Source organism: Coturnix japonica, chromosome 4, assembly GCF_054131305.1.
Source record: "Coturnix japonica strain WE chromosome 4, WE-NBRP24, whole genome shotgun sequence".
Taxonomy (NCBI): domain Eukaryota; kingdom Metazoa; phylum Chordata; class Aves; order Galliformes; family Phasianidae; genus Coturnix; species Coturnix japonica.
In genome coordinates, this window is record NC_140666.1 from 90653601 (window position 1) to 90677639 (window position 24039).

The following is a 24039-nucleotide window of genomic DNA, read 5'->3' on the forward strand; positions in this document are numbered from 1 at the left end:
GGATGTGGGGGGGGCGGCCATGGGGGGCGGGGGGGGTCTGGGCGGGGGGGGGGGGGGTAAGGATGCAATGGGGATGGGGGGGGTAAGGATGCAATGGGGATGGGGGGGGTAAGGATGCAATGGGGATGGGGGGGGATAAGGATGCAATGGGGATGGGGGGGTAAGGATGCAATGGGGATGGGGGGGGGATAAGGATGCAATGGGGATGGGGGGGGTAAGGATGCAATGGGGATGGGGGGGATAAGGATGCAATGGGGATGGGGGGGGATAAGGATGCAATGGGGATGGGGGGGGATAAGGATGCAATGGGGATGGGGGGGATAAGGATGCAATGGGGATGGGGGGGTAAGGATGCAATGGGGATGGGGGGGGGATAAGGATGCAATGGGGATGGGGGGGGTAAGGATGCAATGGGGATGGGGGGGATAAGGATGCAATGGGGATGGGGGGGGTAAGGATGCAATGGGGATGGGGGGGGATAAGGATGCAATGGGGATGGGGGGGGGATAAGGATGCAATGGGGATGGGGGGGGGATAAGGATGCAATGGGGATGGGGGGGATAAGGATGCAATGGGGATGGGGGGGGTAAGGATGCAATGGGGATGGGGGGGATAAGGATGCAATGGGGATGGGGGGGGATAAGGATGCAATGGGGATGGGGGGGGGATAAGGTTGCAATGGGGATGGGGGGGGTAAGGATGCAATGGGGATGGGGGGGGGATAAGGTTGCAATGGGGATGGGGGGGATAAGGATGTAATGGGGATGGGGGGGTAAGGATGCAATGGGGATGGGGGGGGGTAAGGTTGCAATGGGGATGGGGGGGGGTAAGGATGCAGTGGGGATGGGGGGGGTAAGGATGTAATGGGGATGGGGGGGTAAGGATGCAATGGGGATGGGGGGGGATAAGGATGCAATGGGGATGGGGGGATAAGGATGAAATGGGGATGGGGGGGATAAGGATGCAATGGGGATGGGGGGGTCCATCCATCCATAGGTAGCAGCAATAGGGGAACTATGGGCCCGTGCCCACCTCCCCCCATAGGTAACGCAGCCCCCCCCGCTCCTCCATTAGGGCCCATTCCCGGAGCCAGGGAACGCGGCTCCCTGCGGGATCAGCTCCGGGCGGAGACAACCGGCATCCCACGGGCGCTGCCTGGAAATGGGGGCGGGGGGGGGGTATGGGGGGGGTCCGGGTCCCCGCGGTGCTGCACAGCCCTGGGGTCCAGCGATGGGTGATGATGGGGAGCAGGAATGGGGGGAGATGAAGGGAGGTTGGGGAGACCCAGTGTGGAGGGATGGAGGGGTATGGGGTGGATGGAGGGATATAGGGATGGATGGAGGGTTGTAGGGATGGATGGAGGGTTATGGGGTGGATGGAGGGTGGTAGGGATGAATGGACATAGGGATGAATGGACATGGAGATGGATGGAGTGATATAGGAATGGATGGAAGGTTGTATGGATGCCTGGAGAGATATAGGGATGGATGGAGGGATATGGGGTGGATGGAGGGTTATGGGGATGGATGGAGAGTTATGGGGTTGGATGGAGGGATATGGGGTGGATGGAGGGTTATGGGGTGGATGGAGGGTTGTAGGGATGGATGGAGGGATATGGGGGTGGATGGGTCAGTTGAGAAGATGGGCAGATGCTGGAGAGGAAGATGGGGTGGATGGATGGATGAGGGGATGGACATAGGGATGGATGGAGGGATGGGTGGATGGATATAGGGAGAGATGCACGGATATAGGGATGGATGGACATGGGGATGGATGGACATGGGGATGGATGGACATAGGGACACAGGGATGGATGGACTTAAGGATGGATGGATGGACATAGGGATGGATGGACATAGGGATGGGTGGATGGATATAGGGAGAGATGCATGGACATAGGGATGGATGGACATGGGGATGGATGGATGGAGGGACAGATGGACGCAGGGATGGATGGTGACCGTGGATGGCAGCACTGTGGGGTCATTGTGGGTCACCTGTGGGACCAGAACTTGGGGCTGCTTTGGGCTGTTGGGCAGCACCCATAGGAGCGACGTGGGGTCCTGTAGGGGAGCCCTGGGTGGTGCAGGGGGGTCTGGGATCCCCACTTTGGGGCCCTAGTGGTGTCCTATTGGGGTACGGGCAGTGCATGGGGTCACTGCAGGGCACCCAGAGTTGGACTGGGAACAGATGATGGTCCTTTGGGGCTGTCCTGGTCGGTACCATGGGATCTGTACCATGGCAGCTCTTTTAGGTCCTTTGGGGCTGTTCTGGTTGGTACCCATTGTTTCTCTTTGGGGTCCATTGGGGCCGTCCTGGTCGGTACCACGGCAGCTCTTTGGGGTCCTTTGTGGTGGTTCCGTGTGCTGCAGGCCCAGGGCTGGTCGGTTCGGTTGGAGCTCAGGGGCTGTTCCCTGTTTGCTGGTGTTGGCTGTGATGCCTCGGGCGGTACCTGCAGGTCCTTGCAGGGTCCTTTCAGGTCCTTTCAGGTCCTTTCAGGTCCTGGCAGGGTCCCGTGGTGTTGCTGTGGGATACCCCCAGCCCTATGGGGCCCTATGGGGCCATTCGGGGCACCCCACGGTGCCGACGTGGGCCGGTTTTGGGGCCGTGTCTCGGCGATGTCCCGTCCCCGCTCTCGGTTCCCATCGTTGCGCTGCGGTCTCGCCGCCCCCCGGTTCATCCCCGCCCCCCCCCGGCCGTTCGTTCTCCCCCTCCGGGGCCGCCCCCCGTGTCCCCCCGTCTCTGTCCGTGCGCCGCTGCCCGCGGAGCCCCCTCAGCGCTGCGGGGAGGGGCCGCTCCTCCCCGGAATGATGTCAGCCCGCCCGGCCGCGGCCCCCGCCTCCCCCGGCGGCTCCGTCCCTCCCTCCCCGGGGAGGCGGCGGCGGCGGCATGGCCCGGCCCGGCGGGGCGGCGGGGCCGAGGAGGCGGCGGCTGCTGCTGCTGATGGTGCTGGTGGAGCCGGGGGGGCGGCGGGGCCGGGGGGCGCCGGGGGGCGGGGGGAGGCGGCGGGGGGGAGGGGGGGGCGCCCCCCGGGGACCCCCGCCCGGCCCGACCCCCCCCGGCCGCCCGCTGCTGCTGCTGCTGCCGCTGCCGCCGCTCACGACGCCGTCGCCGCCCCCCCGAACCGCAGCCACCGCCCGCCCGGTAACGGAGCCCCCGCCTCGGGGAGCGCCCACCCCTCCCGCAGCCCTACGCCGCCTCCATCCCTCCTCCTCCATCCCTCCTCCTCCTCCATCCCTCCCTCCATCCCTCCCTCCTCCCCTCCGCTCCTCCTCTCCATCCCTCCCTCCCTCCTTCCCTCCCTCCCTCCCTCCCTCCCTCTCCCCCATCCCCTTCTCCCCCCCCTTCCCTCACTTGGATCCAACTTCTCCCTCCCTCCTCCCGCCCCCCCGACCCCCCCCTCCATCCCCCCCCCGGACCCTCCCCTGGCTCCGGGCCGCCCTCCAGCCGCAGATGCCGCTTCCCCGGCGGCCGGGACGGCCGGCACCTGCCCGGCTCTGAGCCCGTGCCATGTTCTCGGTGCAGGAGGCGCTGCCCCGGGGGGGGCTGCCCATGAAGGAGGAGCCGCTGCCGGCCGGGCTGCCGTCCGTCCGGTGGCTGCAGGGCAGCGGGGTCCTGGACGCCGGGACGGCGGCGCAGAGGTGAGGAGCCGCGGGGCTGCGGGCGGACACCGGCACCGGGAGCAGAGCGGGCAGCACGGGGAGGAACGACGGGAACTGGGGGGTCCGGGGGGTCCGGGGGGTCCGGGGGTCAGCAGCGACACTGCTGGGATGGCAGCTCGGGGACAGCCCGAACCACGGCACTAAGGGCACCACATGGGCACCCCATGGACACCAATGCACTGCGGGCATCCCTGGCACCCCATGCACTGCGGGCACCCCATGGACACCCCAGGCACTACAGGAACCCCATGGGCACCCCATGCACTGTGGGCACCCCTGGCTCCCCAAGCACTGTGGGCACCCCATGGGGACCCCATGCACTACGGGTACCGCTGGCACCCCATGCACTACAGGCTCCCCATGGATACCCCATGCACTGTGGGCACCCTGTGGGTACCCCTGGCACCCCATGCACTACAGGCACCCCATGGGGACCCCATGCACTGCGGGCACCCCTGGCACCCCATGCACTGTTGGTACCCTGCAGGCACCCCATGCACTACAGAAACCCTATGGGCACCCTTGGCACCCCATGCACTGCAGACCCCCCATGGGCACCCCATGCCCTGTGGGCACCCCATGCAGTGCAGACCCCCCGTGGGCACCCAGCACCCCCATCACTCCGGGATCCTGGGTTGCTTTGTGCACCCCCCCCCCACTGCCCCACACACCCCGAGCTCCTGTGCTGCCCCACTGTGACTGTGGGTTCAGCAGCTGCAGGTCCTGGTGCCCCATTAGTGCCCGCTGGGTGCTGGCAGCTCGGCAGACCCCGCTGCGGTGCTGTGGGGTTTGTGCCATCTGTGCCACCACAGACCCTCACCCAGCTCTGCCCCAGAGCGCTGCAGCCATGGGGATGCCCGGCGCCTCAGCCCCCCGTATCCTGGGGGGGATTCCAAGTGGGGCAGTGCTTATGGGGCAATGGGGTGTTGGGGGTCCTGGGGGGGCACTGGGGCCGGGCTCTGCAGGGAGGTGAGCGCTGTGCTGGAGTGGGGATGTCGGGGTCCCTTTTGGGGCTGAGTGTTCCATGCCCGCACTGCCCGTCTGTGTGCCACCTCCAGCCAGGACCCCAACCCCAGCGCCCCACACCGGGGGTCTCCCCGTGGGCAGCCCCTGATTGATGCACTGTGGGGTGAAGGGGACCCCAGAGGGCTGCTCAGCTGAGTGCCCAGCAGTGGGGTGGCACTGAGGGTCCTGCCCAGCAGTGGGGTGGCATTGAGGGTCCTGCCCAGCAGTGGGGTGGCACTGAGGGTCCAGCCCTACAGTGGGGTGGCACTGAGGGTCCTGCCCAGCAGTGGGGTGGCACTGAGGGTCCAGCCCTGCAGTGGGGTGGCATTGAGGGTCCTGCCCTGCAGTGGGGTGGCACTGAGGGTCCTGCCCAGCAGTGGGGTGGCACTGAGGGTCCTGCCCTGCAGTGGGGTGGCACTGAGGGTCCTGTCCTGCAGTGGGGTGGCACTGAGGGTCCTGCCCAGCAGTGGGGTGGCACTGAGGGTCCTGCCCAGCAGTGGGGTGGCACTGAGGGTCCTGTCCTGCAGTGGGGTGGCACTGAGGGTCCTGCCCAGCAGTGGGGTGGCACTGAGGGTCCTGCCCTGCAGTGGGGTGGCACTGAGGGTCTGACCCAGCAGTGGGGTGGCACTGAGGGTCTGACCCAGCAGTGGGGTGGCACTGAGGGTCCTGCCCTGCAGTGGGGTGGCACTGAGGGTCCTGCCCTGCAGTGGGGTGGCACTGAGGGTCTGACCCAGCAGTGGGGTGGCACTGATGAGCTGTGGGGGCTCCCCCAATGAGGCCGGAGGTTTCCTGTAACAGGCGCTGGCCGTTCCCATTTGCTAGGAAATGCTCTGATTGCCTTTAATAATTAATGGCAGCCGGGCTCGGGCTCTGGGCAGCGCTGGGAGCAGAGATGCAGCCATTATCCCCCCCATCCCCGCCCGGTGCTGCTCTTCAGGCCCAGACCTGGGGAGGCATTAAATGCTGGGGGGCTGCTTTGCCCCCTGCTGCTCTGCTGGGCTGTGCCCCGTCCCCAGGCAGTGCCCCATGTTTGGGATCCAGCGTCAGTTCAGAGACCCCCCGCCCCAGCTCTGGGGGTCCCAGGGTGCCCGTGAGCCGGGCGTGGGCTGGACCCGGTGCTTGGCTCTGCCTCGGGTTTTGGGGGGGGTTGGGGGGTCGTTTGTGGTCATTCTTGGGAGCTGTGAGCATTGGGGTCGTCCTGTCCGGCTCTATAGGTCAGCACTGAGCCCCCCCAAACCCTGAGCCCCCCCAAACCCTGAGCCGTGGGGGCTCCAGGCCTGCAGCAGGGCGGGGGTCCCACTGCGGGCTCCATCTCTGTGCATTTGTGCCCCCCATCTCACACACTGTGGAGTTGGGGTCCCCCCATTGCTGCCCCCATCTCACACACTGTGGGGTTGGGGTTGGGGTCCCCCCGTTGCTGCCCCCATCTCACACACTGTGGGGTTGGGGTCCCCCTGGTGCTGTTCCCATCTCACACACTGTGGGGTTGGGGTCTCCCCGGGGCTCTATGGCCGCAGCATGGCACAGAGCAGCTCTGGCAGCCCGAGCTCACGGCACCAGGGGCCAAATCCCCCCCCCCCTCAACACCCGCCGTGTTTTGGATGGCGGAAGGTGGGGGGGGGTTGTTGTACGTCCGTGTTTACTTTGGCCGTGCTGCCCCGCTGCTGCTCAGCGGCTCCGGGCCCCCCACGCTGATCTATGGGGCGGGGGCAGCTCAGCGGGGACCACACGCTGGGGGGGCGGGTGGTGGCTTATGGGGTCATGGCTGCTGACCCACCTGGCCGCCTTATCACAACCCTGGCAGGGGGTCCCCGGGGGGGTCCCCATGTCCACTATACACCCCATGGCTGCCGTCCCCATATCCCTGCCCGGAGCATCCCATGGGCACCGCGGCCATCGCTGCCCCACGGCCCTGGGGAAGGGAAGGTTCCATGGGGTGAGAGCGGGCCGATGTGGGGCCGCCCCCTGCCCACTGTCACCCCATAACCCCACAGCGGGGTGGGCCTGGCCCGAGCTCACTTTGAGAAGCAGCCTCCGTCCAACCTGAGGAAATCCAACTTCTTCCACTTCGTGCTGGCCATGTACGACCGGCAGGGGCAGCCCGTGGAGATCGAGCGCTCCTCCTTCGTGGACTTCGTGGAGAAGGAGCGGGTGAGGCCGGGACCCCCGACCCCAAAGGGGGGGCTCAGTCCGGGGATGGGGCCGCCCCCCCCCCCCATAACGCCATCCCTGCTTTGCAGGAGCAGAACGGCGAGAAAACCAACAACGGGATCCATTACCGCCTGCAGCTGCTCTACAGCAACGGTGGGTGCCGGGGGGGGCGGGGGGCGCGGGCCGGGCTGACCCCCCCCATCTCCCCCACAGGGGTTCGCACGGAGCAGGACCTGTACGTGCGCCTCATCGACTCCATGTCCAAGCAGGTAAATGGGGGGGGGTCCATCAACACACGGGGCTGGGGTCCACAGGCTGAGCCGGCTGAGCACGTGGGTGTGCGAGCAGTTGTGCAAGGGGGGGGTGCAGCACGGGGGGGCTGCACAGCTGAGCAGGGTGGGCTCGTCGCTGCATCCCCCCCCTCGTTGCTGTCCCCCCCCCCCAGGCCATTATGTACGAGGGGCAGGACAAGAACCCCGAGATGTGCCGGGTGCTGCTCACACACGAGATCATGTGCAGGTACCTCGTGTTTAGCGCCGCGATGCTGCCAATTAACGCTGATAATTGAGCTCCGGGAGCCGCGTTAACGAGACACCCCCCCCCCACTGTGCTGCTGGGGGCTGTAACACACACCCCCCCCCCATTGGCCCCATGGGGTCACAAAGGGGCGCGTGGGGCCAGGCTGTGCTTGGTGCTGCAGGGTCCCATAGATCCCCACGTTACAGCCTGCTGTCATTGGGGGGGGCTGCAGTGAGGGGACCCCGACCCCCCACCATGGCACCGCGCAGCCCGTGTCCCACAGCCCTGATCCGTCCATATCTGTGCCCCCATCACAGACGGGGACCCTCTCTGTGGGGCAGGAGCCCCTCTGCCCCGCATGGCGGTGGCTTTGGGGTTGGGGGGCTGTATAGGGGGCTGTGTGGGGGGCTGTGTGGGGGGCTGTGTGGGGGGCTGTATGGGGGGCTGTATAGGGGGCTGTGTGGGGTGCTGTATGGGGGGCTGTATGGAGTGCTGTATGGAGTGCTGTGTGGGGTGCTGTGTGGGGTGCTGTATAGGGGGCTGTATGGGGGCTGTATGGGGTGCTGTATAGGGTGCTGTATGGGGTGCTGTATAGGGGGCTGTATAGGGGGCTGTATTGGGGGCTGTGTGGGGTGCTGTATGGGGGGCTGTATAGGGGGCTGTATAGGGGGCTGTGTGGGGGGCTGTATGGGGGGCTGTGTCCCCCCCCCCTCCTTACACCCCCTGTCCCCATCCCCAGCCGCTGCTGCGACAAGAAGAGCTGCGGGAACCGCAACGAGACGCCGTCAGACCCCGTCATCATCGACAGGTTGGGGGGGGGGGTCGGGGGGTCCCGGCGGGGCTGCGGGCGGGGAGTCCCGGGGCTGCGGCGGCCGCCGCCTCATTATCGCTAACGAGCCGCGCTGCTCCCGGTGTTTGTTTGGCACCGCGGCCATGCGGGTCCCGGGGGGGGCGGGTGGGAGCCCCCCCGTGTCCCCCCCCCGTCCCCGTGTCCCCCCGCGGCGGCAGATGGAGCCGCTGCCGTCGGGCTGTGAGCGGCGCTTCCGACGTGCATCACGGCCAGGAATTATCCCGGCAGCGCCGCGCGGAGCCCCGGGTCGGAACCGGGAACGGCCGGGACGAGGAGCAGCCCCACAATGAGGGGAACCGCGGGGCGCTGCCGTGGGGTGGGCGAGCAGCGGTACCCTGGGGTACCCCGGCAATAGGACACATTGGGGTGGGGGTCTCCCCCTCCTTGTGCTGGGACACCGCGGGGCGCCGCTGCTCGGGCACCTCCCGGTCCCGTGGGGGCATCTGTCCGACCCCATCCTTGTGTCCATCCTTGTCTCCATCCTTGTCTCCATCCTCGTCTCCATCCCTCCCCCCGTCCCTCCATCCCTGCCCTTCCCCCTTCCCACCCTTTGACCCCCTTCCTCCACCCCCCCCCCCCCGCGCTGTGTCGGTTCCCTCCGGGGCTGCAGCTCCTGCTGGGTCCCCTCGGGGCTGTGGGGGGGGCGGGGGCAGGACGGGCCGGGGGATCCCCCTCCTCAGCCCTTCAGGGTGACGGTCCCGACACACGGAGGGTCCTTGTGCCCCCCATCCCCTGGGGGGGCGCAGCCTCGTGCTGACCCGGCCCCACGTCCCCCCCCCCTCGCCCCCCGCCCCCATCCAGCTGCGCTCCGTCCGGCTGCGCGTCCCCGGCCGCCCACGCGGCAGGAAATCCCTTCAATGCCGTGCGCTGCGAACCGCGGCCAAGAGAAACGCCCGAGGGACCCCGGTGCCCCCCCACCCCCCCAACCCGACTGCGTGGGCACGGGGTCGCTCCCACCGGGACCGTCCCCCACCCCCACCCCCGCGTCCCCCGGAGCCCACTGAAGGAGTCCCGCCCGACCCATCCCATCCCATCCATCCCATCCCATCCCATCCCATCCCATCCCATATCCCATCCCATCCCATATCCCACCCCCATCCCATCCCATCCCATCCCATCAATCCATCCCATCCCATCCCATCCCATCCCATCCCCATCCATCCCACCCATCCCATCCCATCCCCATCCCATCCCATATCCCACCCCATCCCATCCCACCCATCCCATCCCATCCCATCCCATCCCATCCCATCCCATCCCATCCCATCCCATATCCCATCCCATCCCATCCCATACCCCATCCCATCCCATCCCATCCCATATCCCATCCCATCCCATCCCATCCCATATCCCATCCCATCCCATCCCATCCCATATCCCCATCCCATCCCATCCCATACCCATATCCCATCCCATATCCCATCCCATACCATATCCCATATCCCATCCCATATCCCATCCCATCCCATCCCATACCCCATCCCATCCCATCCCATCCCATACCCCATCCCATATCCCATCCCATATCCCATCCCATACCCCATCCCATATCCCATCCCATATCCCATCCCATCCCATATCCCACCCCATCCCATACCCCATCCCATATCCCATCCCATCCCATATCCCATCCCACCCCATCCCATATCCTATCCCATATCCCATCCCATACCCCATCCCATCCCATATCCCATCCCCATCCCATCCCATCCCATCCCATATCCCATCCCATATCCCATCCCATACCCCATCCCATCCCCATCCCATCCCCATCCCATCCCCATCCCATCCCATCCCATCCCATATCCCATCCCATATCCCATCCCATATCCCATCCCATATCCCATATCCCATCCCATATCCCATATCCCATCCCATATCCCATATCCCATCCCATATCCCATCCCATATCCCATCCCATATCCCATCCCATCCCATATCCCATCCCATATCCCATCCCATATCCCATCCCATCCCATCCCATATCCCATCCCATATCCCATCCCATATCCCATCCCATCCCATCCCATCCCACCCCATCCCACCCCATCCCATCCCATCCCATCCCATCCCATCCCATCCCATCCCATCCCATCCCATCCCATCCATCCCATCCCTTATCCCACCCCATCCCATCCCATATCCCATCCCATATCCCATCCCATCCCATCCATCCCATCCCATATCCCATCCCATCCCATCCCATATCCCATCCCATATCCCATCCCATCCCATCCCATATCCCATCCCATATCCCATCCCATATCCCATCCCATATCCCATCCCATCCCACCCCCCCCGCCCGGCCCCGCCCGTCGCCGCCCCCCCGCCCCTCTCCGCCCGGCCCCACAGCTTTGGAGAGCCCCGCTAAGTGCCCTATCAACATGTTAATCAAATTACTTAGGAGCTAAAATTGACGCTTTTCATTAATTATACAAGATTATTCTAATTGCGAATTCAAATTTATGCGCTCGGAACAGAAGGTGTTCGGCAGCGGGGCCGACAATTTGCATATTCGATGGGGCCGCGCCGCATTACGGATGCTAATGGATGCGCCCGGCTGTATTTATAACTCCCGGCCCCATAAGCGAGGGGGGCGCGGGGCGGCCGGGCCGGGGGGGGCCGCTCCCGTCAGTCTCCCCCCCCCCCCCCACCTTCCTGCCGCTGATTACCACCTGCGAGGCCGCGGGACACGGGGGGGGGGGGGTCCCTCCTTCTCCTTGTTCTGGCCATGAGCCCCCGGGGGAGGTGGGATGGGGGGGGCCGCCTCCTGACACCCCCCAACCCCCCGGCCCTCCTGTCCCATCCGCAGCCCTTTGGGGGGGGGTTGAGATGGGTTGAAGGTGGATGATTTGGGGGCAGCACAGGTGGGGTGATGGGGGGGGGGATGCTCGGGGTCTGCCCTATAATGGGGGGGGCCCTGGGGGGGCATAATTGGGGGATACATGTGGGGTGCTGAGGTCTGGTGCCCAGGGTGGGGGTTTTATGGGGGGTGTTGGTGCTGGGGTGGGTACCAGAATGGGGTGTTACAGTGGGATGCTCAGATTGGACATCAGGAAAGATGGGGATGGGATGGGATGGGATGGGATGGGATGGGATGGGATGGGATGGGATGGATGGGATGGGATGGGATGGGACGGGGTGGGATGGATGGGATGGGATGGGGATGGGGATGGGGATGGGGATGGGGATGGGGATGGGGATGGGGATGGGATGGGGTGGAATGGGATGGGATGGGGTGGAATGGGACGGGATGGGATGGGACGGGATGGGATATGGGATGGGATATGGGATGGGATGGGATGGGATATGGGATGGGATGGGATGGGATGGGATGGGATGGGATGGGATGGGATGGGATGGGATGGGATGGGGGTTAGTGGGATGGGATGGGATGGGATGGGGATGGGGATGGGATGGGATGGGATGGGATGGGATGGGATGGGATGGATGGGGATGGGATGGGATGGGATGGGATGGGATGGGATGGGATGGGATGGGATGGGATGGGATGGGATGGGATGGATGGGGATGGGATGGGATGGGATGGGATGGGATGGGATGGGATGGGATGGGATGGGATGGGATGGGATGGATGGGGATGGGATGGGATGGGATGGGATGGGATGGGATGGGATGGGATGGGATGGGATGGAACGGGATGGGATGGGACGGGATGGGATGGGATGGGATGGGATGGGATGGGATGGGATGGGGATGGGATGGGATGGGATGGGATGGATGGGATGGGATGGGATGGGATGGGATGGGATGGGATGGGATGGGATGGGGATGGGATGGGGTGGGATGGGATGGGATGGGATGGGATGGGATGGGATGGGATGGGATGGGATGGGATGCTCATAGATGTTGGGGTGCCATACCAGGACGGGGACGTTGTGGTGGGCTGTGGGATGGTCTGTGGGCTGTTCCATGCTGAGCCATAGGAGCAGTGGTCCCCAAAAGGAGGGAGCCCGGGGGGGGCTTCCACAGTGACCGGCTGGGGGGGTGACATGGCGTGGAGGTGGGATGGCACTGGATGGTGAGCTGGGCTGCTGTGGGGCACTGCAGGCCTAGTGTGCTGTGACCCCCCCACACCCCACCCCATATCCCCCCCCAGCCCCTGTGCAGTCAGGGGATCCATGGGGCTCCCATTTACACCCCCAGGTTTTTCCTCAAGTTTTTCCTCAAGTGCAACCAGAACTGCCTGAAGAACGCAGGGAACCCCCGGGACATGCGGCGCTTCCAGGTCAGCCCCCCCAGCCCCCCCTGCCCCACACACGGGGCTCTGCACCCCCCAGTGGTGTGGGGGGAGGTGGGGGGCAGCCCTGCACACACACACACACACACACACACACACACACACACACAGCCCTTCCTTCCCCCCACCCCCCCATTCCCACAGCTGGAGCTTCCGCAGAGTGGGGGGGGCCCCGTCCCGGCCCCCACCCAGCACGGGCGCCTTCATTAGGGCCTCTCGTAAAGATATGATAATTGTGACATTTTTACATGATTAACGACCCAGGCAATTTGCATAGAGCCGAGCAGCTCCGGGAGAGCAGCCAAGTCCGTGGCAGAGGGGGGAGCGGGGCTATGGGGGCACCAAGGAGGGGGGGGGGTCCCAGGGTGGACATTGCCCCCAGGGGTGACCATAGGGCTGTGTGTGTGTGTGTGTGTGTGTGTGTGTGTGTGTGTGTGCACAGCACTGAGCTGCTGGGGGGCAGTGGGGTCCCCCAGGGTGCACTGATGTCCCCATGGGGGGACCCCCGGCCCCATTGCCCCCCCCCAGGTGGTGGTGTCGACGACGGTGAGCGTGGATGGGCACGTGTTGGCCGTGTCCGACAACATGTTTGTGCACAACAACTCCAAGCACGGGCGGCGGGCACGGCGCCTCGACCCCTCCGAAGGTGGGCAATGGGGCACTCACATGGGGGGGTGCACTCATATGGGGGGGCACACTCTTGTGCACACTCAGATCCACCCTGACTCTGCTGGGGCAGGAGGTGTCTGTCCCCCTGGTGTCCCCTTGGTGTCCCCTTGGGGTGGGGGTCCGGCCCCCCCCATGCCCCCCCCCCCTTGTGGTTCTGGCCCAGCCCCCCCATTGCAGCCCCATTGCACCCAGCTGCACCCCAGGGTTTGTGCCGTGTCTGTCTGTCTGTCTGCCCCTGTGACACCATTTCCCCCTGTGTGTATCCCCTGTCCATCCCTCTGTCCGTCCATCTGACACCCCCAGCCCCCCCTGCCCCCTCGTGCCCCCCCTCCATCCACGTGTTGGTGACATCCATCCATCCGTCTGTCTGTCCATCCACACTCGGTGCCCACCCAGATCATTTCCCCCCTCCCTCCATCCATCCATCTATCCCCATAACAGCTCCAGCCCCGCTCCCCCCACCCACCTGTGCCGTCCCTCTGTCCATGTCCATCTGTCTTTTCAGGTGCTCTCCCTGCTATAACGCTGCCCCAGCTCTATGCTGCCACCCCCCCCCCCCCCTTGTGTGCTGCCTGTCTGTCCCTCCATGCACTTCCCCCTGCAGCACTGTCCCCATCCCTGTGTCCGTCTGTCCTTCCCTGCATTCCCCCCACCAATGGCTCCATCCCATCCCCATCCCTGTGTCCGTCTGTCCCCCTGTCCGCGTACCTTTGCCATCCCTGTGTCCATCTGTCCCCCTGTCCCCATCCCATCCCCATGCCTGGTGTCCATCTGTCCCTCTGTCCCCATCCCTTTGCCATGCCTGGTGTCCGTCTGTCCCTCCATGCCGCCCCCCCTCTGGGCTCCCTCCCCCCCCTCTCACCGTCTCCCTGTGCCCCCCCCGCAGCCGCCCCCTGCATCAAAGCCATCAGCCCCAGTGAGGGTTGGACCACGGGCGGTGCCACCGTCATCCTCATCGGGGACAACTTCTTTGACGGGCTGCAGGTTGTGTTCGGCTCCGTGCTGGTGTGGAGCGAGGTACGGCGCCGGGGGGGGTCCGGGAGCGCGGCCGCCGGCTCAGCCCCCCCCTCCCCATGTCGGTTCCCACAGCTCATCACACCCCACGCCATCCGAGTGCAGACCCCCCCCCGGCACATCCCCGGCGTGGTGGAGGTGACGCTGTCCTACAAGTCCAAGCAGTTCTGCAAGGGGGCGCCGGGGAGATTCGTCTACACCGGTGAGGGGGGGGGGGCACACAGAGGGGGGGTCCTGAGCCCGGTGTGTGGTGCTGCTGGGGGGGATTGGGGTCGTTGTGTATAGGGATGGGGCGTGGGGTGGGCAGGGGGTGTGTGGGGCAGGGGAGGGTTGTGGTTTGGGGACAGGATTTGGGGGCAGGGTGAATGGGGACAGGGGACGGTGGGGGGTTGGGGACAGGGGAGGGTTTGGGGACAAGGAAGGGTCTGGGGATGAGATGTATGGGGATGGGGTGGGGATTAGGGACAGGGTGAATGGGGACAGGGCAGGGGTTGGGTTTGGGGACAGAATAAGGTTTGGGGATGGGGTGTATGGGGGAAGGTAGGGCTGGGGTTTGGGGACAGGATTTGGGGACAGGGCAGGGTTTGGAATCATGGAAGGGTTTGGGGACGGGGTGTATGGGGATTATGTGTATGGTTAGGGTTTGGGATTGGGGAGGGGACAGGGTGGGGTTTGGGTCAGGGTATGGCTTGGGGACATGGTAGGGCTGCACCTCTGGAGGTCCAGCAGGGCTGGGCTCAGGGTTGTGGGGTGGGGGATCTCAAAATCCCTATGGACACCCATAGGAGGGCGGGGGCTGTTTGAGGTTGGGGTGGGGGGGACGCTGCTGCATCCCCACAGAGTCCCCTTGCCCCACACCGTGCCTCAATTTCCCTGGGGGGCTGGGAGGCTCTGGGGGCCTTGGGGCCTCCCCCCATTCACCCACCTCCCCCCGGCAGCCCTGAACGAGCCCACCATCGACTACGGCTTCCAGCGGCTGCAGAAGGTCATCCCACGGCACCCCGGGGACCCCGAGCGCCTCCCCAAGGTGGGGACCCCATTGCAGGGGGCCGCGGTCCCGTTCTGCTGGTGGCACCCGGCTCTGGGCCCCCACCCCACGAGGGGCTGGGAGGGCTGGGGGGCAGCGCTGGGGCACGGCACCGTCATGGGGATGTGCCCTCGGTGTGGGACTGGGGGGGGGTGGGGGTTTGGGGGGGGGTCCCACCTGACCCCGAGCTGCTCCCTGCCAGGAGGTGCTGCTGAAGCGCGCGGCCGACCTGGTGGAGGCCCTATATGGGATGCCACACAACAACCAGGTACAGCGGCCCCATCCCACCCCATATGGCCCCATCCCACCCCATATGGCCCCATCCCACCCCATATAGCCCCATCCCACCCCTTATAGACTCATCCCACCCCACATAGCCCCATCCTACCCCATATGGCCCCATCCCACCCCATATGGCCCCATCCCACCCCATATGGCCCCATCCCACCCCATATAGACCCATCCCACCCCATATGGCCCCATCCCACCCCATATAGCCCCATCCCACCCCATATAGCCCCATCCCACCCCTTATAGACCCATCCCACCCCATATAGCCCCATCTCACCCCATATAGCCCCATCCTACCCCATATGGCCCCATCCCACCCCATATAGACCCATCCCACCCCATATGGCCCCATCCCACCCCATATAGCCCCATCCCACCCCATATAGCCCCATCCCACCCCTTATAGACCCATCCCACCCCATATAGCCCCATCCCACCCCATATGACCCCATCCCACCCCACATAGCCCCATCCCACCCCATATGGCCCCATCCCACCCTATACAGCCCCATCCTGCCCATATCTCTCTATTCTACCCTGTACAGCCCCATCCCACCCCACAGCTTCATCCCACCCTGTACGACCCCATCCCACCCCATGTCCCCATTAAACCCCATATGACCCCATCCCACCTCACAGCTCCATCTCACCCCACGTGACCCATCCCCCTCTGATGGCCCCATCCTGCCCCATGTTCCCCCCCACCCCCAGCTCATCCTCTCTCCCCCCTGACCCCATAGCAGGGCTGCAGGCTCCGACCCCACACGTGCTCCCCATTGGGATTCCTTTGGCTCCGGTCCCACCCGCTCAGAGCCCGGAGCCGGATCCGATCGCTCCCATCCCTCCTCTGCTGCCCACCCCCCCCGGTTCAGCCCCCGGCCCCGCAGTGACGCCCCCCCCCCAAACCCCCCCTGTCCCTTCCAGGACCTCATCCTGAAGCGCGCAGCCGACATCGCCGAGGCGCTGTACAGCGTCCCCCGCGGCCCCACGCAGCTCTCGTCGCTGGGCTCCACGCACGGCCCCGCCATGGTGGGGGTCAACTCGTTCGGCTCCCAGCTGCCCGTCAGCATCGGGGACGCGGCGCAGGGCCCCGAGCAAGGTGGGCGATGGGGGCTGGGGGGCAGCGGGGTGGGGGTCGTTGGGCAGCGGGCTGTTGTGCCATCCCCCCCCCCCCGCAGGGTTCACCCGCAGCAGCAGCAGCGCGTCCCCGCGGGGCTACGTGCCCAGCTCCACGCCGCAGCAGGGCGGCTTCGGGGGCGGCTCCGGCATCAACGGCTACGGGGGCAGCGGCATGGCCGGCCTGGGGGTGCCCGGCTCGCCCAGCTTCCTCAACGGCTCCACCGCCAACTCGCCCTACGCCAGTGAGTGCGGCCGAACCCGACCCGACCCCCATCCCGACCCGACCCCCATCCCTACCGACCCCCATCCCTACCGACCCCCATCCCTACCCGACCCCCATCCCGACCCGACCCCCATCCCTACCCGACCCCCATCCCGACCCGACCCCCATCCCGACCCGACCCCCATCCCTACCCGACCCCCATCCCTACCCGACCCCCATCCCTACCGACCCCCATCCCGACCCGACCCCCATCCCTACCCGACCCCCATCCCTACCAGACCCCCATCCCGACCAGACCCCCATCCCTACCGACCCCCATCCCGACCCGACCCCCATCCCGACCAGACCCCCATCCCTACCAGACCCCCATCCCGACCAGACCCCCATCCCTACCAGACCCCCATCCCGACCAGACCCCCATCCCTACCAGACCCCCATCCCTACCCGACCCCCATCCCGACCAGACCCCCATCCCTACCGACCCCCATCCCTACCGACCCCCATCCCTACCCGACCCCCATCCCTACCCGACCCCCATCCCGACCAGACCCCCATCCCTACCGACCCCCGTCCCTACCCGACCCCCGTCCCGACCAGACCCCCATCCCTACCCGACCCCCATCCCTACCGACCCCCATCCCTACCCGACCCCCATCCCTACCCGACCCCCATCCCGACCCGACCCCCATCCCTACCCGACCCCCATCCCTACCGACCCCCATCCCTACCCGACCCCCATCCCTACCAGACCCCCATCCCTACCGACCCCCATCCCTACCCGACCCCCATCCCTACCTGACCCCCATCCTGACCCGACCCCCATCCCCACCCCGTCCCGGAGCTGCCGTGCACCCCGCACGGCGGAGGCGCTGAGCTCGTCCCCCCCCCCGCAGTCGTGCCCGCCAGCCCCCCGCTGGGCGCATCCTCCATCTCGCTCCCATCCGGCGCCGCCGCCTCCGCCCCGGCCGGGGGCTTCTCGTTCTCTCCGGTCAATATGATCTCGGCCGTCAAGCAGAAAAGCGCCTTCGCTCCCGTGGTGCGGCCGCAGAGCTCCCCGCCGCCAGCCTGCTCCAGCACCAGCGGCAGCAGCCTGCAGGGTGAGCACTGCACACAGCCTTCTCCATGTCCACATCACATCCCACCTCATCATATCCCCATCCCATCCCATCCCATCCCATCCCATCCCATCCCATCCCCATCCCCATCCCATCCCATCCCATCCCATCCCATCCCATCCCATCCCATCCCATCCCATCCCATCCCATCCCATCCCATCCCATCCCATCCCATCCCATCCCATCCCATCCCATCCCATCCCATCCCATCCCTCCCATCCCATCCCATCCCATCCCATCCCATCCCATCCCCACCCCATCCCCATCCCATCCCATCCCATCCCATCCCCATCCCATCCCATCCCATCCCCATCCCCATCCCATCCCATCCCATCCCATCCCATCCCATCCCCATCCCATCCCATCCCATCCCATCCCATCCCATCCCCATCCCATCCCATCCCATCCCATCCCCTCCCATCCCCATCCCATCACATCCCATCCCACCCCAATCCCCATCCCACCCCATCCCATCCCATATCCCATCCCATCCCATCCCATCCCCATCCCATGCCATCCCATCCCATCCCATCCCATCCCATCCCATCACATCACATCCCACCTCATCATATCCCCATCCCATCCCATCCCATCCCATCCCATCCCATCCCATCCCATCCCATCCCATCCCATCCCACCCCATCCCATCCCATCCCATCCCACCCCATCCCATCCCATCCCCATCCCATCCCATCCCATCCCATCCCATCCCATCCCATCCCATCCCATCCCATCCCATCCCACCCCATCCCATCCCATCCCATCCCATCCCATCCCATCCCATCCCACCCCATCCCATCCCATCCCATCCCATCCCATCCCATCCCATCCCATCCCATCCCACCCCATCCCATCCCCATCCCATCCCATCCCCATCCCATCCCATCCCATCCCATCCCCATCCCATCCCATCCCATCCCATCCCATCCCATCCCCATCCCATCCCATCCCATCCCATCCCATCCCATCCCATCCCATCCCATCCCATCCCATCCCATCCCACCCCATCCCATCCCATCCCATCCCATCCCACCCCATCCCATCCCATCCATCCCATCCCACCCCATCCCACCCCATTCCATCCCATCCCACCCCATTCCATCCCATCCCATCCCATCCCATCCCATCCCATCCACCCCAATCCCCACCCCATCCCCATTCTATCCTATCCCCCCCATCCCCATCCCCCCATCATCCCATCCCCCCCCCCTCACTCTCTCCCCCCAGACGCATCCTTTGAGGACTCAGACAAGTTCCACCCCCCCGCGCGGTCCCTGCAGGGCCTGGCCTACTCCTAAGCACAGCAGGTGACACTGTGGGGTCGGCACCCAGCCCTGATGGGGTCGGGGCCGAGGGGGGCCGCGGTCCCACCCCCCCAGCACCACCGACCCCCGTCTGTCTCTTTTAGCCGTGCCCGGGCTCCTCGTGCCACCCCGAGCAGCAGAAGTGGATGGGACCGAGCACAACCCACACGTGGGGCTGGGGGCAAAGGGGTCGGGACCTCCCGCTCCAGCTGCCCACAGCGCTATGGGGCAATGGGGTGGTGCTGTGTGGGGCACGGGAGGGGCCGGCGGGGTCAGATCTGGGCTCTGCCACATGAATGAACCAAACCCTCTGAGTTTAGCCCCAAAACGCCCCGATCCCGTGGAGAGGGGAGGTCTGTGGTGAGACTGACCGTGGTGGGCGCCCCACAGAGGGGGGGGGAAGTGGTGGGAAGTGGGGCAGATGGGGGCGGGGTGCCCCACAGGGGGTTGTTCTGTGGTGGGGCACTGCATGGGGGGATGTGCCGTCGTGGGATGGTCCGTGTTGGGATGATCCACCATCGGATGCTCCATTGGGGGACACTCCATTATGGGATGCTCCATCATGGGATGGTCCATGTTGGGATGCTCCATTATGGGATGCTCCATCATGGGATGCTCCCTTTGGGATGCTCCATCATGGGATGCTCCCTTTGGGATGCTCCATGTAGAGATGGGCCATCATGGGATGTTTCACCATGGGGTGCTCCATTATGGGACGCTCCATCATGGATGCTCCCTTTGGGGCTGTTCCACACCAGGCCGCCCCATGGCGCAGCTGTCCATGGTGGGAGGCCCCATCTGGTTCCATCTGCCCCCCCCCAGCCCCCCGCCCACACTCCAGATGTGCGTTTCCAGATGTTTATTTCCAGATGTGCAGCCGCCCACTGCAGCTCCTGGTTCTGGTCCATGCGGGGCCGTGTCAGGACACCCGGCTGGGGGGGGTCAGAGCCCCCCAATGGGGCACACAGCACTTTGCCCCCCCCCCATCGGTCCCACCAGCAGCTGGAGCCCCCCAGGCACAGCTGCAGCTCTTCTCTCCTCATTATTGCTACCATTACTATTAATAATAATAACATTGTTAGTGACAGGTGAGGGCAGGGGGCTGCATTGGGCCCTATGGGAGCCCCCCCATCCTGGCACACCCCCCCCAGGCTGATCCAGCACTTCCATGTGGGTGATGCTGTGTCCATTGAGGGGGAATGATCCAATTTTGTAAATAAAGGAGATTAAAATCCCCCCCCCCACCAGGTGAGCCACCCCCAGCCCCAGCTCCTGCACAGCCCAGGGTGGGGGTCTGGGGGGATCCCCAGTGACCGTCCCCATCCCACTGTGGGGCTCAGGACTGCGCTGTCCCCATGGGGTCTGTGTCCCCTGCACGGCGGTGGCGTTGGGGGGGGGGACAGAAATAAAAGGACTTGCAGAAAGGCTGCGTGTGCTGTGGGGTGGGGGGTGCACACATGGGGGGGGGGGGGGTGCAGTTGTGTGTGTGTGTGTGTGTGTGTGTGTACAGATACACGTGGGTGTGCACTGTGTTGTGCCATCACAGCCATCCATCCACCAGTGCTGCCCACACCTGGTCAGCACCGCTGCCACCCCACAGCTGTGGGGCACACGGGGGGGCTTCACTGACAGGAGCAGCATCTCCATCTCATGCCCTTCTCATCCTCATCTCCATCACTCCCCATCACTCCCCATCCCATCCCATCCCATCCCATCACATCCCCATCTCCATCTCCATCCCCATCCCCATCCCATCCCCATCCCCATCCTCATCCCATCCCATCCCCATCCCCATTGCCCCCCCATCCCATCCCATCCCATCCCATCCCCATCCCATCCCCATCCCCATCCCATCCCATCCCATCCCCATCCCCATCCCATCCCATCCCATCCCATCCCATCCCATCCCATCCCATCCCATCCCATCCCCATCCCCATCCCCATCCCCATCCCCATCCCATCCCATCCCATCCCATCCCATCCCCATCCCCATCCCATCCCATCCCATCCCATCCCATCCCCATCCCATCCCATCCCATCCCCATCCCCATCCCCATCCCCATCCCCATCCCATCCCATCCCATCCCATCCCCATCCCCATTGCCCCCCCATCCCATCCCATCCCATCCCCATCCCATCCCCATCCCCATCCCATCCCATCCCATCCCCATCCCCATCCCATCCCATCCCATCCCATCCCATCCCATCCCATCCCATCCCATCTCCATCCCCATCCCATCCCATCCCAATCTCCATCCCATCCCCATCGCCCCCCATCCCCGTCCCACTCCCTGCGGTCCCGCAGCCCCCCTCGCCCCCCCTGTCCATCTAATGTCCGTCTCCCACCCGCGGGGTCCTGGGTGGGGTGTCAGGAAGGGACCCCCCCCCCCCCAGGGGTCAGCCGTGTCTGTGCCCACACAGCCCCTATGGCTGCGCTGCTGCTCCCCCCGCCCCGCCGAGCGGCGATGTTTAGATGAGAGGATAATGCGCTGGGAATAATTGCCTTAATCAAGAAAGGTTAATGAGGCGGCTCTGTGTGCGCAGCTCGAGGGCAGCACCCACGGGCGGCGCTGGGGGGCGGCTCTGAGACCGCCTCATCCACACCGGGGGGGGGCACCCCATCCCCATGGCCATCGGGGGGGCACAACGTGTCGGTGGGTCTGTGGGATGTGGGCCCGTGGGTGTGGGTAACGTGGGGCACAGAGCCACGGGACATGGACGGCCCATGGACATATGGGGTAAGAACACCCCAAAGCACATGGATGGGCAACAATAGGACCCACAGAGCCAGAACATGGTGACACAGGGATGTGGGCATCAATGGGCACCGATGGGGGCACCGTGGGGCACAGAACCAGGGGACACGGATGGACACTATGGGGTGTGAGCAGTGACAGCATGGGATGGGGAATGATGGGCATGGGCTGCATGGGACACCAATGGGACACCAATGGGACATGGATGGGCACCATGGAACGTCCTCAGCCAGCACACAATGGCGTCCATGGACACCATGGGGCAGGGGACATAATGGGACACCGTGGGATATGGGACACCAATGGGATTAGGGACATGGGACATAATGGGACACCATGGGATATGGACACCAATGGGATTAGGGACATGATGGGACACCATGGGATACGGGACATAATGGGACACTGTGGGATATGGGACACCAATGGGACAGGTGGCACCATGGGGCACAGACCCATATGGATGGACACCATGGAACGTCCTCAGCCAGCACACAATGGCGTCCATGGACACCATGGGGCAGGGGACAACCATGGGACACTGTGGGATATGGACACCAATGGGATAAGGGACATAATGGGACACTGTGGGATACGGGACACCAGTGGACAGGGGGCATCATGGGGCACAGACCCATTGAACATGGATGGGCACCATGGAACGTCCTCAGCCAGCACACAATGGCATCCATGGACACCATGGGGCAGGGGACACCCATAGGACACCATGGGATATGGGACACCAATGGGACAGGGACATAATGGGACACCATGGGATACAGGACACTGATGGGATAAGGGACATGATGGGACACCATGGGGTATGGGACATAATGGGACACCGATGGGATACGGGACACAATGGGCGCAGACAGAAGCACGGACACGCGCGCCCGGTGCCACGGCAGTTTATTGGCGGAGCGGCAGCGCGGGGCCGCGGGTGGGACGCGGCGTGGCGGTGCCGGTGCCGGTGCCGGTGCCGGTGCCGGTGTCGGTGTCGGCTCAATAGCGGCGGCGGCGGCGGCGGCGTCTCCCGTAGCGGCGGCGTCGTCTCCCCACGGAGCGGTAGGAGCGCCGGGACCTCCCGTAGCGGCGGCGTCGGGAGCTGCGGCGGCGGCGGGAGCGGCGGCGGCGGCGGCTGCGGCTGCGGGTCCTGCTGCGCCGGTAGCGGGCCATGCCGGGCTGCGGTGGGACGGCCCGAGGTGGTGCCGGGCCGGGCGGGACCGGGAAGTGCCGCTCCGCGCCCCGCGCCCCTTTTATAGGCGCCCGCGGGCGCGGCCCTGTGTGATGGGCGGCCGCGTCACTGAGCAGAACGGAACCGGGACGTTCCGGGGGGGGGGCGGGGGCTCCCGGGGGGGTCCCGGGCCGGGCGGGGCGGGGGGCGCGGAGCGGGGCAACGGCGTGGAACCGTAACAGGGGGATGGAGCGGGGCAGGGGGGGATGGGGCGGCACCGGGGATGGCACGGGGCACAGCGCAGGGCGGTGGTACCCGGTACCCGGTACACGGCACATGGCACCGGGGGTGACACACGGCACCGGGCACGTGCGGGACTCGGGCTGTTCCTGCAGCACAAACTTCCCGTCCGACAGAACATCCCCCGCCCAACTCCGGGCTCCGCTGGTCCCGAGGGGCCGGGAATGAACCCGAACCTTTGGGCGATGCCCGCCGGGATCCAGCGCGAATAACGGGAACTTCATGGGCGGAATTCGCACGGGAACGGCAGCCAAAGGATGGATGCGTGTCATTAAACGTCTGCTCGGCAGCACCGCGTAACGGGAGGTTACTCAGCACGCGGCCTCGGTGCCTTTCGGGCCGCCTCCGGTTGGGAAAGTTCAACGCGGATCCCGGGATTCCGTGCCCGGAGCGGCGGGGAACGGGAGCGGGGCTCGGGGCTGCGGGGAACGGGCGGCAGCGGCATCACGGCGCTTCGCTTCCTCAGCACACGGGGGGCAGCGGCTGCAACGAGGAACCGAAGGAACCGATCCGCCGGGTCTCGGCTGGAGCGAAACGAGCGACACGGAGCGTGTCCAACACGGGGAACGGAGGGGCGGGGGGGGGGAGATACGTGGTAC

General features: G+C 65.6%; 2 protein-coding genes across 8 annotated transcripts; both read left to right on the forward strand.

The window, feature by feature from the left end:
* Positions 1–2836: 2836 nt before the first annotated feature.
* Positions 2837–20634, forward strand: EBF4 (EBF transcription factor 4). Of its 7 annotated transcripts, none has more exons than XM_085547625.1 (18): positions 2837–3144; positions 3526–3641; positions 6662–6818; positions 6908–6971; positions 7032–7087; positions 7264–7337; positions 8077–8145; positions 12355–12436; positions 12977–13094; positions 14004–14134; positions 14207–14333; positions 15070–15158; positions 15361–15426; positions 16374–16548; positions 16628–16810; positions 17685–17888; positions 19134–19209; positions 19315–20634. In XM_085547625.1, the coding sequence occupies exons 1-17, from the start codon at positions 2890–2892 to the stop codon at positions 19202–19204; spliced, it is 2037 nt and encodes a 678-aa protein (XP_085403751.1). In that variant the 5' UTR covers positions 2837–2889; the 3' UTR covers positions 19205–19209; positions 19315–20634. The 7 variants fall into 7 exon arrangements, 4 of the variants coding, with proteins under 4 accessions (XP_085403751.1, XP_085403752.1, XP_085403753.1 ...); XR_014946095.1 differs by having other exon boundaries at positions 2851–3144; positions 14102–14134; positions 19134–19213; XR_014946096.1 differs by having other exon boundaries at positions 2851–3144; positions 14102–14134.
* On the forward strand, positions 9592–10636 carry LOC146761189 (uncharacterized; the record flags this gene model as incomplete). Its single annotated transcript, XM_085545955.1, has 1 exon — positions 9592–10636. A coding segment is annotated over one exon (987 nt), but the record flags the coding sequence as incomplete, so codon positions are not given.
* Positions 20635–24039: the final 3405 nt, after the last annotated feature.

Bases quoted from the DNA above. Each gene is read 5' to 3' on its own strand.
- EBF4 (XM_085547625.1), top strand. From the start codon at position 2,890: ATGGCCCGGCCCGGCGGGGCGGCGGGGCCGAGGAGGCGGCGGCTGCTG. The intron at 6,819-6,907 runs GTGAGGCCGGGA...CCTGCTTTGCAG, and splicing joins ACTTCGTGGAGAAGGAGCGG to GAGCAGAACGGCGAGAAAAC. The intron at 6,972-7,031 runs GTGGGTGCCGGG...TCTCCCCCACAG, and splicing joins GCAGCTGCTCTACAGCAACG to GGGTTCGCACGGAGCAGGAC.